Source organism: Rhea pennata, chromosome 4 (genome assembly GCF_028389875.1).
Source record: "Rhea pennata isolate bPtePen1 chromosome 4, bPtePen1.pri, whole genome shotgun sequence".
Taxonomy (NCBI): domain Eukaryota; kingdom Metazoa; phylum Chordata; class Aves; order Rheiformes; family Rheidae; genus Rhea; species Rhea pennata.
Genome location: NC_084666.1, coordinates 55,988,411 through 56,006,791, shown reverse-complemented (window position 1 = coordinate 56,006,791; position 18,381 = coordinate 55,988,411). Strand labels below are relative to the sequence as shown.

Below are 18,381 nucleotides of genomic sequence, written 5' to 3'. Positions count from 1 at the left end.
TACAGTAGAGAAGAACATTTTACAAAGTTGTTGTAATTCGAAAGGAAGTAGCATTAACTAGCTGAACTCGGAGAGATTCTCCAGAGATGTTATGAGATGTTCACAATAATTAGAAAAGCGGCAGCTGGAAGTATGCGTAAGGCAAGGCAGAGAGCAGCTGCAGTAAGCTGGGAAAAGCGAGACTGCATTTTCTTCCAAGTTCAGCAAATTTCCTTCTGATGAGACAGGCTTCCCCCTCTTCTCCCAGGAAAACATGACCACACTAGAGCTAATTATTCTGAATGATAGCAGCTTGGAAACCATCGTTTTTTTTTTTTTTTGTTCTTTGGTATTTGATGTCCAGTTGGGCTGCTCTTGCCCTGTTTGTTAGTAAGAGAAGAAAGGGCAAAAGATGTGCTTTTTTTAAAAATTCACTTTATATATTGAGCTTATTAAAGAATGTTGATCTGAAACTTCTGCAGTATAAACTGCAGTGTTGTTTAGGGGACTGAAGGATCTCTTCTGTGAGGAATGGCTGCAAGAGCTGGGCCTGTTCAGCCTGGAGAAGGGAAGATTGAGGGGGGATCTGATCAGTGTCTACATGTACCTGAAGGGAGGGTGTCAAAGGGACGGAGCCAGACTGTTTTCAGCAATGCCAAGTGACAGGACAAGAGGCAGCGGGCACGAACTGAAACGCAGGATGTTCCGCCTGAGTATCAGGAAAAACATCTTTCCTGTGGGAATGACGGAGCACTGGAGCAGGTTGCCCAGAGAGGTGGTGGAGTCTCCTTCTCTGGAGATCTTCAAGGCCTGCCTGGATGCAGCCCTGTCTAACATGCTCTAGGTGACCCTGCTGGAGCAGGGGGGGTTGGACTAGATGATCTCCAGAGGTCCCTTCCAACCTCAGCCATTCTGTGCGATTCTGTACCTTCTCGTGCCACCTGGCTGCTGAGTCAGTCTGAGCAGGAAAACCCGGAAGAGAAAGATATTTGTCTTCTTTACAAAGTACTTTATAAATATCCTCATGCAATGAATTTCTTTTTAAGGATAGATGACTTGAGTTAAAAAGTGTAGTTTTGTTCCCTCCTAGTTAATGTCAGTAACATTCATTTCCCCTTTTAATTGTTTTCACTGAAGACAGAAGTATGAGTTGATAGAAGTACACTTGTGTGTGTGTGTGTGTGTGTGTGTATGTCTGAACATATATTTAAACCTTTCAATTTATAGCTGGCAAGAGCACTTTGCAAGAGAAAACTATTTATAATTGAAATGAAGTGTTAAATGAGCTGAACTAGTGCCAACCCATGATGACTAGATTTCACTGGGAAGGATGAAAAATGACAAAAAATTTTTTTGAATTGGCCCTTATTCCCCAGGTGAAGTAAAGGCTACAGTAAGTGAAGTAGTGAGTTACAGTGATTTCATATTTGACATCATAAACTTATGGTAACAGAGTAAAAAAAAAACTGCTCAGTGGAGGCTTTTGGGTAGCATAGGTCCAGGTGCTAGGAAAGACTTCTAATTAAAAGTATCAGACTGGCCTGGAGCCACTGAGATGTTTTTTTTTCCTCCCTCTCATGCTGGCACAGTCAAGGGGGAAATATTTTGCTTTGTGTAACACTGCTTTGAGTGAGCGGCTCCAGTCACCATAAGAACTGTCTTTGTGTATTTGCTGGTTATTGAATAGTGTGATTGGGCCAGGGAGGGGTTACCCACTCCTGTCCCACCGGGCCACTTGATCGTTGCCTGGGTTGGAAGCACTAAATTGTTAACCTCATTAAAAGAGAGCGCGAGAGTACATGCAGCTTGGAAGCAGAGCCCAGTAATGCGGTGTTTGTCCAAAGGAGTCCTGGCTGCTCAAATATTTACAGGCCGTATGGCTTTTTAAACTTATATTTGGTTAATTTTAATTTAATTTCTGTAGTGTTCAGTGAAGAACTGCAGAACAGCCTTCCATGTCACCTGTGCGTTTGACCGTGGCTTAGAGATGAAGACCATACTGGCAGAGAATGATGAGGTCAAGTTTAAGTCATACTGTCCCAAGCACAGCTCCACCAAGAAAGCGAATGATGAGTCCCTCAGTGAAAGCCCAGGCCAGCAGAATGGGAACGGGCTTCAGGGCAGCTCTCTTCCTGCCCATGTCGACCCCTTCCACAGCATCGATCAAAACCAAGAGGAGGCCCACAGAGTCAGCGTCCGCAAGCAAAAGCTCCAGCAGCTGGAGGATGAGTTCTACACGTTTGTTGAGGCTTCAGAAGTGGCTAAAGCCCTGCGGCTGCCTGAGGAGCCTGTGGGATTCCTTTACCAGTATTGGAAGCTGAAGAGAAAAGCCAGTTTCAATAAGCCCTTGATTACCCCAAAGAAGGATGAAGAGGACAACCTGGCCAAGCGAGAGCAGGATGTTCTGTTCAGACGATTGCAGCTCTTCACACACCTCCGGCAGGATCTGGAGCGGGTAAGTCACTGCACTGCCTGTGCTTGCACGAGGTGCGCAGAGCTTCATTGGCCAAGTTACCAAAGTACGCTTTTGGTTGTTGCTGTTGCGCGCAGGCTCTCCTCGCTTCCTTCTGTCTCAAAGCTGTGTTGTCAGCTTGGTGTAAAAGACAGTTACTGGGCAAAATGGGTTAAACCAATTACGCTTTTCAAATGGCAGGTTAGTCCACAGGGTTGACAGGTCTTGGCTTGCAGCATCCAGCCTTTATATAACTGAATTGGCATATTGGCTGTTTGCTGTACTGCCGCATCCCTGCAGGTAGTGCCTTTTCAGCCAGTGAGAGCTTTCTCTGGTCCTTACTTCTGATATACTAAAAAAAAAAAAAAATCCCCAAACGTACCTTGATTTGGAGCTAATCTGTTTTTCATTGACGCAGCATAGTAGAATGACATTTCACTGGGCTATTTGTTTGGTAGGTTTGGTAGGCATACGATATTCCACTTAATTAGGTTTCGAGTGTTTAAAGAGCAGTTTAATGGGATCAGTTTGGTGTTTAATCTTAAGTGCATCTGACACTGAAATGACCTGAATTCATTACCTTTTGTTTCTGGATTAACTAGTAGAGAGATGAGGGAATGTTAGGGCCAGAAATATTACTGCAGTTAGCTTAGTCCTGTACCTACAGCATGTGTCTTGGGCAGGCTGCATATGACTCAGAAGTCCTGCCTCAGCTCCAGTAACTTCTGGGTGAACTAGCAGCTCTCTTTCAGAATACGGTCTAGTCTTTGAATCGGGACTTGAGGCGCTCAAACATCTGTTACATCCTTTTGTAAAGGGTCCTGGTGGCTAAATACTTTTCTAATTAATAGCTGCAGTTTCTTTCTTTTTAAAGTGTTTTTTCTAGTTTCAGCTCCTAGCCAGTGACCCTTATTTTGCTAGATCAGGTATTTGGCATTTACCAATATCATCTGTTGCTGTTCAGTGTGATCAAGATTTCTTTTAATCTTGATCAGCTCCATGGGTTTATCACTATGTTCTCTTGATCTTAACATACTCTGTATCCTTTCCATTTTTAAGCAAGTGTGGTGTCTAAATAGGATATGTTGTTCTAGCGCTATTTTCTGTATTTTACTGCTCTGTTCTCACTGATGCATACATCCAAGATAACCTCCGACAAAAAAGGCCACCAATGTTGTTCCTCTTCAAGGTAAAGTCTGATAGATGGAATTATGGATGTCATTAATGTCAGTGGTGTCCATCTAGAAACGGATTTTGAAATGGTAGCATCCAGTTTACCTAAAACACAGGTAATTTTGTGGACCTGACATGTCTGTTTTTCTGCAGCTGGGATCAGGCAGGGCAGGGAACAAAATGGTGTGAACTCTATCAGAAAGGGTATCAGGCTAGATGAATCTCTCAAAAAATCTACAGAGTAACAACAACTACTTAACACTTACTTTCTTAAATTACTGGTTGTGCCTGGACTGGAAGCCTTATAGCACAGCCTTAGCAAGAACAATCACAAGTGGTAGATGTCTCCTCCTTAATGGGTTTGAGCTCAGCCCACAAGGTTATAACCTCCAGTGTGCCCTGTCATGTGCCTCTGTGCTGAACGGAGAGGGGAGCCTTGGGAGCCCCCACATATGGGCCAGAGCAATGCTCAGCAATTCCCTTGTTGGACAAAAAACTTACAAGTTCTAGGAAGGCTTTTTATTATGTTTGTAGAGAGTGGTGATTGTGCAACCAAGATTTTACAGAGCTTTCTTGATTTTAAAAGTCAAAATTTGAAGGCAAATAATGTAGTTTGTGTTCTTAAAAACTACTGAGACCCAGTCAAAATAATCTTTTTGTTACTGTTCCTGATCTGCAAGTCGGTGCTGTGGCACCTACACAGTGGCCTGCTTCCATATTTGTCCATTATACTGCAATGGAAGGTTTGTTAAAAAGACTAGTTCTCTTGAATATTTTTCCACACTTCCATCCTGTTCATTATTTAGTATAATTCTCTATTGTGTTGTCTCAACCAGTGAGAGACAAATAGCTCTAAGCTGTTTGTTTAGCACCGAGTATATTTAAGCATTTCCTGCATTTCTCAATTTCTGAATATTTATGATACAAGTGTTTACAGAAGTTACTTCTGTTCTGTGGGCCCCCCCAGGTTTGATGAACTAATCTCCTGGTTAAATGGTACATAATGCTCCTTTCTAAAAAATGTAGTGAAGGAGGACAAACTTAGATATCTAACTTGTTAAATGGTGTGTAGTATGTAAGCTGAATTTACACACACACAAAATAATTTTCAGGGTAAGCGGAAAAATCTTGCTGAGCAAGAGATTTTTTTTTTGTTGTTGTTTTTTAAACTGATGGATCTGTAGCATCATAGAAATATACTTTCTGTAAACCTCATCAATTTGATGCCTTCCAGGTACGTAATCTCACTTACATGGTGACTCGAAGGGAAAAAATCAAGAGATCTGCTTGCAAAGTTCAAGAACAGATATTTAATCTCTACGCAAAGCAGTTGGAACAAGAACGAGTTTCAGGTAGGCTTCAGTGTTACCTTTTTCACATCTAAGGGTAAGACCACAGGCACAAGCATTAAAAAGTTTGGTTAGAGATTAACTTACTTTGAAGGACAACAGGACCTTGTTTATTCTCATTAAAATCTTGTGTAGTCCACCATGCATCAGCAGATTGGAGGAAAAAGGAGAATCGGCGTAGCTCTAATGGTGGTTGCATTGCCATAGAAACTGGTATGTCTGTTCTTATCAGGGTACTGAACGGCTTGCTGGTTCAGATCCTTTCTGGTGTGATTTTTATTTTTAAACTAATTACTCCTTATGACAGAGACACGTAAGTGCCATGCTGTACATAGTAAGCTTGTGGTTTATTAATGCTGCTATGCTAACATGTGTTTCTTTACTACCATAGACCATAGTTTAAAGAAATTAATTTGGAAAAGGTAGCAAATAGGTTTTGAAACAATGTGGTTTTCTTTCTGCCTGTTCTCAGTGGCAGTAGTCTTTTCTCAGAGTTGAAAAACTTTAAAGTGATTAACTAGACTATCCTTAACTATTCAGTAACAAAACAAATTTTATAGAGAATTGTCTGTCAGCCAGACTTGCTGGTTTCTTCGCTCTGCCCCACCCCATCCTGAGCTTTCTCTGTCTTAGTGTATGGAGCAGTGTGGGGATTGACATTCACCACAAGTGTAACAAACAGGTGCAGCACTGCTGTGCGGAAGGTAACCCCCACTAGCAGCAGGTAGCAAACCCAGTATGCTGGCTCCCACATAGTGCTGGATAGGCCACCAAATGCCCATATATGCTGAAGAACGCCTCAGAGGCATGAAGAATTAGTTAAAAATAGGTACAGTTCAAAACAGTGGTATATAACCAAGATACGCAATAGCTTGGCTTTAACTTACTTTATTTACATTTAGGTGTGCCTTCTTCATTCTCCTCAACAACGGAAAACATGGTGTTGTTCAACAGTCCGTCTTTGGGTCCTGATGCCCCTAAGATAGAGGACTTGAAATGGCATTCTGCATTCTTCAGGAAACAAATGGGCACATCTCTAACGCACTCTTTGAAAAAATCACACAAGAGCGACAGAGTAAGAAATAGCTCTGGGAATGACAGCAAATCCATGCTGAGGCAGCCCAGCCAAAGGGAAGATGGTGCAACTCCAGGAGGCTTTATAAATTTTGACAAGAGCTTTTCGGAAGCACGGGTTGCATCAGCACAGCAGAAAAATGGCATAGTTATACCAGACCACAGGAAAAGGAGAGACAATCGGCCCCAGTGTGAGGTGATCAAGGCAGAACTGAAGGAGAAGACTTCTAAACACAACCACAAACCGCTGAGGCCCACAGAACTCTCTCAGAGGCAATCAGAAAATAAGAGGGCTGTGAACCACTCCAGTGGTAGGACAGCACCTGGCACAAGGAGGGATATAGTGCCTAAATGCAATGGAGGTCTTGTCAAAATAAACTCTAATCAGACGGTAGTTAAAGTGCCTACGACGCCCACGAGCCCGGTGAAAAACTGGGGCGGATTCCGAATTCCAAAGAAGGGGGAGCGACAGCAGCAGGGCGAGAGCCCCGAGGAGACCTGCCGCCAGAACTCCAGCTACCCCTACCTGGGCGTGGGCAGGGTTTCACCGAAGGACAGGGCGAAAAGCAAGCTCAAGCCCGACAGCGAGAATGATGGGTACGTCCCTGACGCCGAAATGAGTGATTCGGAAACCGAAGTGGCTGAAAAAAAGTGCAGACAGCAGAGGCTCAGTCCCAACAGCACGATCAACAGGAGGACGGACATTATTAGGAGAAGCATCCTGGCATCCTGACCCGCCAGAGGGATGTAGTGTCAGCACCGTGGTCGGTAGAGTCACTGCCTACAAGCCAACTCCACATTATTTATTGGTGTGAGAGGGGAGATTTCTTAGATGTGGCTATAGACTGACAAATTGAACCTGTTATTCCTGAGCTGTATAAACATGTTTACATGCACTTAAAACAAAAGTTTTTTTTGCCCACCCCCCAACCTATTCTGTGAGAAATTTGAACCTTTATCTGCAATTTTCCTGAGGAAGCAGAGAAATGACATCACTATTACAATAGGATTTGTGATGAACACTAAAATAACTCTCTAAACTTTAGAAGGGGCTAGGGTGGGTAGGGGAAGGTAGGCTGCATTCATCCCTGTTTAGCTAAACAGTACTGATAAGATACTTTTTGTTTCCTTCCTTCCCCTTCCTTCCAAAAAAGCACAAGCTGTTAATTTAACTAGAGTGTACTAAATCAAAGGTGGTTATTTAACCGTACTGCACTGCTAAACCCCCTTACAAATGGTCACTTTCCTTGGATGGTGGTAGGTCTTTGTCCTCTGTCTGTAGAATGTTTTTTGTTGCATTCAATTTGAGCGTATGGTAGCTCAAAACCCTCCATAAACTCCAGAGTTTACATGTAAATACATCTAAGAGATGGCCAGATATAAACATGATTTTATACTGGAGAAAGGAAGCGACAGGTCAGGGCAGCAGCTGCCTTAGTGCAGCAGTTTGAAAAGACTCAGACTGAGCGTGGAGAGAATTCCTGAACGGCTTAGTTTTGAGCAGACAGCAGGCTTATGGGTTACTGCACCCTGTGGATTTATTTAGTCACCTGCCTCCTGGAATACAATGACAATTCAAAAAAAAAAAATATTCTAAGGCACTAGTCAGTAGGATTTCCCAAAGCCCACCACATATGCACTAATTGTATGTATTGGGAAAGCCAGGCTTATGACACTAAAGGATTACTTTAAAATGGACATAAATATATATTTTTAAAGAGAATAAAATGGAAAGGCAATAAATTGTGATTAGCTCTTTACATTCAAATGAAGAAAAATTATTCTATTCTGGACTAGATTTGATGGAAAAGGGAGCTCACATTCTGATTACATACTTTTTTGAATAATTGCAAATGGCAATAACTAGTAAGCTATCAGCAATAATATTAACAGTTCATTAGGATACTGTTTGTTTTGTACTGAGTAGAGTGCACACATAACAGTGGATTGTTAGGAGCCTCTAAGTGTTGGAATTCTGCATAGATTTAAGTCAGGTATGTACGAGTTAAAAGACAGTTTAAGCAGCAATGTACTACAGAAATACAGGCATAAAAAGAGCCCCCTCCCTTTTCTACTCCTAGCCTACTGTTATCGTATTCAGTTATTTTTTAATGTTATACCCTTGCTTCTTGAGCAGGGAAAAATTTTAAAATACAGTAGAACTCTGCCATAACCAAGTCTTCCAGAGGTTTCAATCAAAAAAAAAAAAAAAAAAAAAAAGGCTTACTAACACCCTGTCTTGCTATGCAAGTTATCACTTAAATGAATATTCTGACAGAAAGTGGCCCTGTCATGTTTTAAAACTTGGAAGTCTTAACCTTTTGATACCTTTTAGGATGATGATGAAGAAGGGAAATTTCATTTAACACAGTGTACTTTTAAAATACCATTGCTGCTCCCAAGAAATTAGGTTAACCTCATGATTTGGCCAGATTAAAGTCTAACAGGGCACTGGTGAATCTGAAATTACGTAGTCATTCTTGGGATAAGTTAAAATAAGAGTACTTACTTGATCAGAAAGCAACAAGACAGGCAAAAGGTAAATGCAAGTAGTTCTATCCAACATATAGCAACATTTTCTAGGTAAGAATTGTTAGTTTCTGAAGAAGCTTGTGACACATAGGGAATTGTTTGTCAAGCCATAGATGGAATAATCTAAATTTTGATTCTAAGTAAACATTTAACCTCACACCAGTTTGAAAGAGGTACCTGATTAATTTGCACTATTACGAATGTTAGCATTGTGCAGAATTAATGCCTTATCTGTTTTGCTCCCCATCGTTTAGGTTAATAAGCTTTTTAACGTTTCAAGTTATGCTGAACCAAAAACAAAAAAAGCGCTTTTCCCCCCATCCCCTAATTACTAAAAGCTGTAAGATGGCTGCAGTATGACCAGCTCTGTAGGTTAGTTTTGTATCCCATGCTTAGTGTTCAGCAGAAGAGGTGTCGTAAGTACAGCAGTGACAATAAAAATCCACCCCATGTATTTTATTGAGATAGAACCATTTGCTGAATTTTTATTTTTTTTTAAGCGTTACCTTTTCTTGTGCAGACTGACCAAGAAATCTTTGATTATGATTGGTGTATTATGTCAAACTGTAGGCTAGTTAAAACTTTTGTAAAGTTGCCTGGAATGTCATTTGTTAGGTTATAAGCTCACACAAATCTAAATGAAGGGTTATATGTGTTGTGTACAAATCTTAATTTCAGAAATTTGAAAAAAATGTCATTACATTTGTAAAACCTTGTACAGAAGATTTTTCACTATGTGCCTAGCTTTGGTGTCCATTCAGCTAAAATTAATTAAAAAGGTGCATGAAGAGAAGCAGATAGAAATAAAAAGTATATGTAGAGATGACTATTTTATATTACATGGCCCAATCCTGTATTTATTTGCCCCCTTTTTTGAAGTATTTATAAAGACCTAGTTGAAGACAGCTGTATTTTTTGTTAAAATATTCAGTAGAATTGTGCCTTTTTGTCTGTATGTGAATAAATGCTGTACATTTTTGCAATAGGCTTGTAGCCATGTTTTAGAATCTACACTGATTATTCTGAGTTTTTGCATGAACACTTACTGCAGTGATTTGAACTACTTTCATAGTTAAAATAAGCATTTAATTTGGATCACTACAGCTATTAAAAATATGTATCCTACGGTTAAAAAAAAAAGATTTTAATTTATTTGAGGCTTAGTATGGGGTCTGATGGCTGTACCTATCCAATCAGCAGCTGATTATTCTCTAACTTCTCTTGACATCCCCCAAGAGATGTTGCTTACCTCAAATAGTTTTGGCATGTGCATTGTCCTTCCAAAGTTAAAATCTTCGTATGCATTCCACTGGAGAAGCAAGTGAGGTTTCTTAGCCATAGGCGTTCACGGTAAGCAGGCGGAGTGTACGTCCGTGCTATGAATTACCTGTTTACGGGCAACCTTGGCAGACACGTTGGCTGCTACAGCAGGATCTGTAGGACACAAGCTCCTCCAAGCAGGTGAGGGGGCACAACCCATCCCTCCTTCCTAGTTCCTCTTAACCAAGGCGCTGAAATACAGAAAGGACTCAGCAGAGCAAGAAAAGGCCAAGGTGGCGAATGCACGTGCATTTTGAAGAACGGCAACCGGTAAGTTAAGGTTCTCTGTCAAATCTGTACGTACGTAGATGTGTGTAGGTTTGCGGTGTGCGCAGTTGTGAGCATTGCCCTTTCCAGAACACTGCAATGAACGAAGACTAAAGCCTGGCCCTCCCCCGAGGTACCACTACTGCAAGCTCTTCAAAGCTGGACTAAAAGCCTGAAAGGGGGGGGGGGGGGGGGTTGCAGCTGCCTTACAGGTGGTGCTTACGGCTGCGTTTCTGGAAGGGGCTGCACTGCTGGGGTTTCAGGAATAACACCCGCTCAGAGCTGAGGGCAGCCTGCTAGCCACTTCAACAGGCTATGCAAGAGCTTGTAGGCGGTAACAGATCTTCTGAGAAACAGTCCAAGGTATGCAAAAGGACCTGTGCCAGAAGTACCAGGTCCTTGTACATAGTCAGTCTCTCACCTGTTGAGTGGAAATCAATACCACTTAGAAACTATTTTCCTAAATAAACATAGACAAGAACAAAGGTTGTACTCACTGGGGAGCATTAATACCTCAAGAGAGAATCTTGAAACAATTAGGACGGGAAAGGAAAGCCCCCTCTAGAAGTCAAACTGAAATGAAAAGCAGGGTGGTTAGGATGGCAAGTGTAATTTGACCACGTTCCCTTTTGTGGACAGGTGTATTTGTTCAATTTTTTTTTTTGGCTTGAGATAGATGAAAGAGGGAAGTATGATTCTTTCCTGAGGCGTGTCTGCCAGGACTGCTCTGCTGCTCCGTAACTTAGACATAACTAACATTAAGTAAGTGCTGGGGTCCTGCACTTGGGGTCCTGCATATCCTGCTGCTCAAAAAACAGAAAACCCACAGCTAACAGCTAGGTTTAGCTTCACAGCATTTCTCGAAGGGGCACTGCATGGAAGTAGTCTGTCATCATCTCAGTTATGCAGTATGCAAATGAAAATAAAGTGCTTGGTACTTACCTCCCTCCGTTGTTATACATATATACATATATATATATATATGTGCACAGTTGATAAAAATCTTGCTGCAGTAGATTTTGGAATTTCAGAATGATATATCCATGTTTCTTTGAAAATCTTCACGTAAAGTCATTTAGTAGAATGTTCTCTGTTAGCAAGTAGAATGGTACAGCAAACTGGAAAAGCACTGGTAAAAAGGTATGTGAGACTGTAAGAAACAGTAACTTAAGCAGAGATTTTCCTTGAAGCTGCTTCATCTTGCAGCCTTTTCTTTGCCAGACTAGCAAGCTTTTCAGGAGCACCCCAAACTGTTACCTTCCATGTGGCGATCAAATTACTTCTGTCCTCAGCGATGCAAATACGATGAAGATCCACTAAGACAGACCTACAGTTTTTGTTAGTCCAAAACAACACTTTTCAAGAAGCACTGTTAAAGCATTACCCATCCAATGAATTAGAAGTTATAAAGCACATCATTATATCCTCCTTGCCTAAGAGGAAGGACTAGAAATTATATTACTTTAGCTGAAAATGAGAGCACTTCAAAATTCAAGGAAACACAGTTCAGTCCTCATTTTAGAATAATATAGCTGAAGTTTCTCATCTGTGAAAGAAAAACTTGTACCCAAAAGGATCCCCACATTCTGGAATCTGTAGAATTCAAGCATACTGTTCCAGAATGCATAAAAGCCACATATTTTTCTGGATGACTTGAACAACTTTGTGCAAATTGAAGTAATTGGTATCTCAAGTTCCCAGACACGTACAAACCAAAGACAGCAGATCAACACAAAGGCAAGGAACAAATGTAAAATAATAATTAGGAAGAAAAAGCTCAACTGAGAGAGGATTATGGTCCTTAGAAACTAGCTCCTTGAATAACCATAGCAACACTTTATTTATTAACTGTTTTCCAGGCACATCAGAACAAACTGAATTGAATCCTTACAAATGGAAGCCAATAGAGGCATTTCCCAGTTACCACACCTCCTACAAAAACAGCAACAATTTGACATTTGTGACATAATTAGTATCTTAAAACTCAAACGATTTCAGCACACCTTACATAAAGTATCTTCAAAATGTTCACAGGCTATTGAAATAGAAAGAAAAAGGTACAAATTATACGTGAGTAAAGATGTTTACTAATTCTAATACTGTTATCTAGTCTCTGTACACAATTTTGTCATAGTTTGAATTGATTTTTACCAAAAAGACCAATACACCACAGCACTGTATCAGACTGCTGAATTTGCTATACTGAAGGACTTTAATTGCATCATTTTGTCTTCCTGTCTTTACTTTGTATACAGATACTGTAGCTTCATCCACCTCCTTCCTTACCTGAATAAAACAGAAAATGTTTCTGCGCATTTTACAAATCTTGCTATGCATTTGACTTTAATGCTCCAATATGGAGTTTCTCCAGCAATCTTCTCAACTCCAACGTGGTGTCAATGAACAATACATCTATTTAAATGTTTTCCAACTCTTTCAGGGAAGTAACCTTTTTCTTGTGTGCAGTTATCACGCTGAGCTGTAATTAAAAATAAGCAATAGTTTCTCCTTCTTATAAAAATCATTGTAAGACCTGAATGTTAGTAAAATTTCAATACAGAAAATGTCATGGAGGAGATGGAACAAGCTTAGACAAGTGAGAATTTGGGGTAAACAAAAGAGTTTACAATAGAGTTTAAAGGTGGCTATTGTTTTTATCCTATTTCAGATCCCAAAGACTTGCAAATGACTAAAAACAGGTTATCCAGAGTACACTTAAAAGACATTTACATAGAAAATGCATATATTTTTAAACTGCAAAAACAATCTATTTTTAATGATGATTCTTCACTGGAGTACTGTTATTTAATAATAAGCTAGGATTTTTAGTCATGAACTAAACACCTAACATTTTTACACATTAAACACTTAACATTTTTTCATACCAAAATACTGCACAAGTTATAGCATGCAATAAAGCATCACTGAAAAGCAGTCATCTTTGGCTTAGAAGGCAAAAAGTAACATCACACACCTACAGCCACCTATTCAACACTGGAATGACTGTTAATCTGAGAGCCCTACTTAGGCCCTAGTTTCATGTCCCCAGGCACCAACGCCAGCTCAAGGAGCTCCCTCCTGCCCTATCTCTGGCCACTTGCTCTTCAGAAAGGCTGAGTAACAGCTTGTGGGAATGCACAGTGACATGCATCAATGCAGTGAAGTATATTAAAACAATCCTGCATTTGAAAGAGAGAGAGATGGGAAAGTAGGGTATTAAATTTTATCCTACACCAACAAATGTACCTGGTTCATATCAAAGCCCTGGAAAGAGCTTTGTGGCAATCTTTACACAAAGCCAAAGGTTGACTTCTGAGGGAAAGGAATACAGGACCAACCCCTTTTGAAACAACCAACCACTCCTTCTGGTAATTTTAACGTTGTTGCAACAGGCTACCTCCAGAGGCTAGTTATCTTCAGAGGTAGCCTTCCCTCAGTAAAGCTTAAAGAGTGCTGGCAAAAACTCAGCAGAATAAGGAGAGCTCTGCATATCATTTTAGAAGCAATATTTTGCTGGTACATGCAAGTATACAAGAAGTTGTTCTCTGGAATTTGGAAAAATCAGAGCTGCCACTTCTCATAGATGACTTTCTCAAGATGCCATCACATCCAGGTCCTAATCTTCTCGAATAGCCTTCAAGATCTGTCCTATGTCAGCTGTGCAAGCAATTGTGCCCACTACTAAATACTTGTATGCAGTAATAACTTACTTACAGAGAGATGCCACCTGAGCTTCCAGGTTTGCATTTTCTGCTAATTTCTAGTTCTGCTGCTCTAGTAAGCAGGTTAATTACCCTAGAGGAACTGCAGCTGTAAATGATGCTGATCCTAATGAATATATATATATATATATATTCATATATGCATATATGCATATATACACACACACATGCCACATGGATGACTACCATCTTTCAGATACGCTTTCATGGAAAAACAGAAACAAGTGAATGTCAGTTCCCTCAGCTAAGAGCAGGGAAGCGAGAAAAAGATGGTGCCATCCATACTAGCTACATCTCTCAGAAGCACACAAACTGTAAGGAAAGCAAGGAAAGAAGCCATTCCTTCTTTGACAGAGTTCTACTTTCAAGTTGCAGGTTGTAGCATCTTCTTCAGGATGAAACGAGGAGGAAAGCAGCTGCATCAGTCAGCAAAAGCTGCAGTGATGCTTTACCAAACCTGCCACTAAATCTAGCAGCCAAGTCAAATGCATAATGTTTCACAAACACGAACAGATTGCTCTCTAGCCAGCTTGCTTTTGCAACAAGCTGATTCCAGCAGTTTGAGCTTCAATGACAAGTGCAGGAGCTGTATCTGCCAACTGGAGGAATGCTGCGAGTAATTCACCTTCATCTTTGACGATATTCAGCTTAACAAGATACTAAGTCCTTCGAGCAGTTGTGGGAAAAATTTGGAGTATGTTTTGTCAGTGTGTGACACATGTAATCAACCATGCTGGCATGAGAGAATTTCAGTAAGCTCCAAGACAGGGATGGTAAAGTCATCTATCCTATACTGGATTTAGAATTACAAGTACATAGATAATATAATGAGAATACACAATTCAGTAAAGGCAGAAAGCAGCCCTGAACCTACAGATTAAGAATACAGTGACGAGTTACAATCCTTAATCGGAGGAGGCATATATACACATTCAGTCTCCTGAGTCCTAGGAGAGTGTGAAGACTTCCTTTCTTCAGATTCAGAAGAGCAGACCACTCTTGCACCAGTGCTCCTGAAGACCCCCTTTTCCAGCCTTTAGCAGAAGCTCCGAGAGTACAGCTTTGGGGATTGTGGGGGGAAGAGAGAGGGGTGGACAGAAAAGTTCCTGGGTCACTGCAGAGAAGCCATACCAGACATTTGTCAGCTGTAGTCTCTGCCACACCCGAAGAGGGCAAGGCGGTTTTGAAGACTGACAATAAGATCTGGATAACCAAATAGCTTCTACTTGTCCTATTAAATCTGCTTTGTTACCTTTCAGAGGGAGACTGATGAGGAACAGATAATTACTGATGTTTTCAAGCAAGACCTCTTCCTATAAGAGTACTGAGGCCATGAATTTATTCCCTTGAAAGCTGATGTGACCACACTCCTTTAGGCAAGACAGTGTCTCACAAATACTAGAGCTAACAGATCCATACGACAAAGGAAAAAAAACAAAACAAAACAGTCTTTCAGAGCAAATATGCACCAGCTGGCTAGACCTTGTAGTGACAAAAAGCAACTACAGCCAGAAACTTTATGATAGCTTGGCAGCTAGGTCCACTTACTCATTGCTGTTGGGAAAAAATGCCATTTGTCCTTATTAGACAATCTGGATTGACTGAACATTTCCCCTCTGCAACTCATCTAGGAATACCCACATTCAAAATCTGTAATTTGTAAACAGTGTTTCCTAAATCACCATATAAAATTAGAAGGCAGGACTGCCTTTTCCCTGTAGAAGACCAACTTGAATAACATATTTACTTGTCAAATAAGTGAGCCCAGTGTAGAAACCCTCCATGGGATTTGCTTCAAGATGGACAGCTTGAATAGCATGGAAAGAGGAATGCTAGATGGGAGAAAATGGCCTACTGTCCAGCAGAGACAACACAGCATTTGTATTATACATAACACTGTGTTTAAGGCAATTACAGCCTGAAATTCTTCTCTTTCTCCTCGAAGATAAGCAAAACTTTTCTTCCCCAAATCCCTTATATGTCAAGACAATATTGAAGGGTACCAGTGAAAGTTGCAATTTTGAGTTATAAGAGAACCGGAAAATAGTAGTCTGCAACAAATCAGCCCATTAAGGAATCACATAGGTGTATAAGGAAATCTTAGGCAAATACACAGCTCTAATGGACACAGTTTGTCTGAAGCTTTCAGGGTCACCAAAACATGCACCTTTGCAGTGAGATACAAACATCTTCCCTTCCTTTGCCCCCTCCCCAGGCCCTGGAGAAAACCAAGAATTTTCTATTCTGTCTGCACAATTTTCAATACTTTTCATATATTGCAGGACTTAAGGTACGTAAGTGGCAGTAACTACAATGCTGTGCTTTGCCAGCGATCTTGGGGGACACAGCTCTGAGAGCCTGCGAATGAAAATGCGGGTGTGCAGACAAGAAAATAACAACACAGGGAGTTCACATGACATGACAGAGGACATTCAAGGTTGTTGTTTGACAAACACAGTATAGGTCCACACTATCCATTCTGTCCTCACCCACGGCACACATCTCCCGGCCCTGTGCATTCAGCCACACAATAAACTAGATGAGGGAGTTTATTTGCCTGAAAAAATCCTCAAAATAGAATTCTCACAAAACAGCTATGCTACTTAACAATTTCTACAGAGGCTGTTCTCCAGCCATCAACTAAAAACATGCTTTATGTTTTGAATCTGACAGAGGCTACCCAGGAGATACAGGGATTATAGTAGGCATTAGCACAATGTTTATTCTTTATCACATGAAGCCATCAGTTATGATGGCTGAAGTTGCAAGAAGCTAAAAAAGGCTGTTTTATATTAAAAAAGAGCTGTAGTTCTTTTACTTTATAGCTCTAAATTTAATTGACATGAAAAGGAGCTTTGTCTCCCTCTTTGTTAACTTTCTATCATTTTTGAACATGAAAATGATCATACACCTTCATTCACACATTTTAAACTTACAAGTTTAATTCACATCCATTTTGTTTCCCTGAACAGATCTACATCACTTAAGCATCCTGTTAGAAGAAGACTTAGTATTTAACTGAAAGTTTGTCACTTTTGGGATAACACATTCAAAACACAAGTTTGTTCAAATTACACTAGTAATGTTGCACATAAATGATCACCTCTGCCTCAGGGAAGATACAAAGTCCTCCCCCCCCACAATGTTCAAAGGGATTTTTATATGCTGGGGAAAAGAACATGTTTTTTGTTAAAGTTTTGTACCTTCTGAGATGCTGTAGCTGCCCTCTGCTCTGCCTGGCTTAATCGTCTCTGAAGCCTATTGATGTATTCTCGATATTCCATCATTAATTTTTCATCCTGTATAAATGAAATATCTTATTACAAATGAGAAATTCTCTTTATCAGATCCATACATACCGTAGTGAGAAAGCTTACAGCAACAGGAACTTACGAGGTGCAGTTGTTTACCTCATAGAGTAAGAAAAGACTGAAGACATACTGCTGACACCTAACAGAGAACTTCTAGATCAAATATACAAACTGGAGCTGATGAGATCATATCATTTTTCCTATCACAATAGTCTTCAGAGGAGTTTTTATTTACTTCACCATCTTTAAGTCAGATGCACAAAAGCTGACATTTTCATTCAGGTAATTTAATTTATAGTCTTACAATAAAAATGTTTTAGCTATTCTCAAAGCAAAAAATTACATACAAAATAAAACAAATAAGATAATCTTTTGTGCCAGATTTTTTCTTCTGTTTGTCTAAGAGTAAAATCTTTCTTTATCATCCTTTACTTGAATGGAAATTCTCTCACATCAGCCTCTTTCTTCTCCTCTAAATAATATAGCACTACAAAAAGACAACACGTAAGGACTTATTCTAAATAGAATTACATATTATCCCAGATTTATGAGGCGAACTGACAGGATAGCTGTTCTCTAAAGTGACCATTAATTATTGAACAATGTATATCCCAAAACAACCCTGCCTTTAATCTTTAATGGATGATGCTTTTAGCTATATGCATATACACACATACAGGAATTATATATTCTACTACACATGTAGTACATGAAAAGTTTCACTTCTCCGCATATACTACATCATAAATAAAACAATGCCTCCTCCCTTTCAGAGGCATGCATACATAGCAATAAGTGTCTTCAGAAATATTTTTTGAATTGTCTAAAGTTACATTATTAGTAACCATGAAAGAGGATCTCTCCTTTATCCCATTTTATAATTTCAAAATAAAGTTAACTTGTCATCCTGTTCCATTTGAACATGACAGTCTGCAGAAACAGAGTGGGTTTTTCCAAGCTACAACTGATCTTGCCAAAAATATTTAAGTTTTTATAAACTAGCAACATAACTCACCTAAAAAAGTTTCTGGTAAGATCCTAGTTTATATGCATCAAGTTGTAGGTGAAAGTAGTTGCCATATTAATCATTATCTTACCTCAATTATCTTCTCATTTGCCATTTCCAGTTGAGAAAGGAGCTCTTGGGTGCGAAGTTTCTGTTGACTCAATTCATTTCTGTTAATCAGAAAGTAAGACATTGA

General features: G+C 40.0%; 2 protein-coding genes across 10 annotated transcripts in view; one reads left to right on the top strand and one right to left on the bottom strand.

Annotated features, from left to right (window-relative positions):
- JADE1 (jade family PHD finger 1) overlaps nt 1-9,679 on the top strand; it is a 48,793-nt gene extending 39,114 nt beyond the window's left edge. For 6 of the 7 annotated variants that reach the window (XM_062573971.1, XM_062573972.1, XM_062573974.1 and 3 more), the window contains exons 9-11: nt 1,904-2,434; nt 4,839-4,956; nt 5,856-9,679. In XM_062573971.1, coding sequence (XP_062429955.1) covers nt 1,904-2,434; nt 4,839-4,956; nt 5,856-6,760 — 1,554 coding nt within the window. In that variant the 3' untranslated portion in view covers nt 6,761-9,679. The remainder of the gene's footprint in view (nt 1-1,903; nt 2,435-4,838; nt 4,957-5,855) is intronic. The other variant, XM_062573976.1, reaches the window with a different exon arrangement.
- A 2,288-nt stretch (nt 9,680-11,967) lies between these two features.
- SCLT1 (sodium channel and clathrin linker 1) overlaps nt 11,968-18,381 on the bottom strand; it is a 44,190-nt gene continuing 37,776 nt past the window's right edge. For all 3 annotated transcript variants that reach the window (XM_062573968.1, XM_062573967.1, XM_062573969.1), the window contains 3 exons: nt 18,277-18,355; nt 17,072-17,167; nt 11,968-12,625 (listed from right to left, as the gene is read on the bottom strand). In XM_062573968.1, the coding sequence (XP_062429952.1) occupies nt 12,563-12,625; nt 17,072-17,167; nt 18,277-18,355 (238 nt within the window). In that variant the 3' untranslated portion in view covers nt 11,968-12,562. The remainder of the gene's footprint in view (nt 12,626-17,071; nt 17,168-18,276; nt 18,356-18,381) is intronic.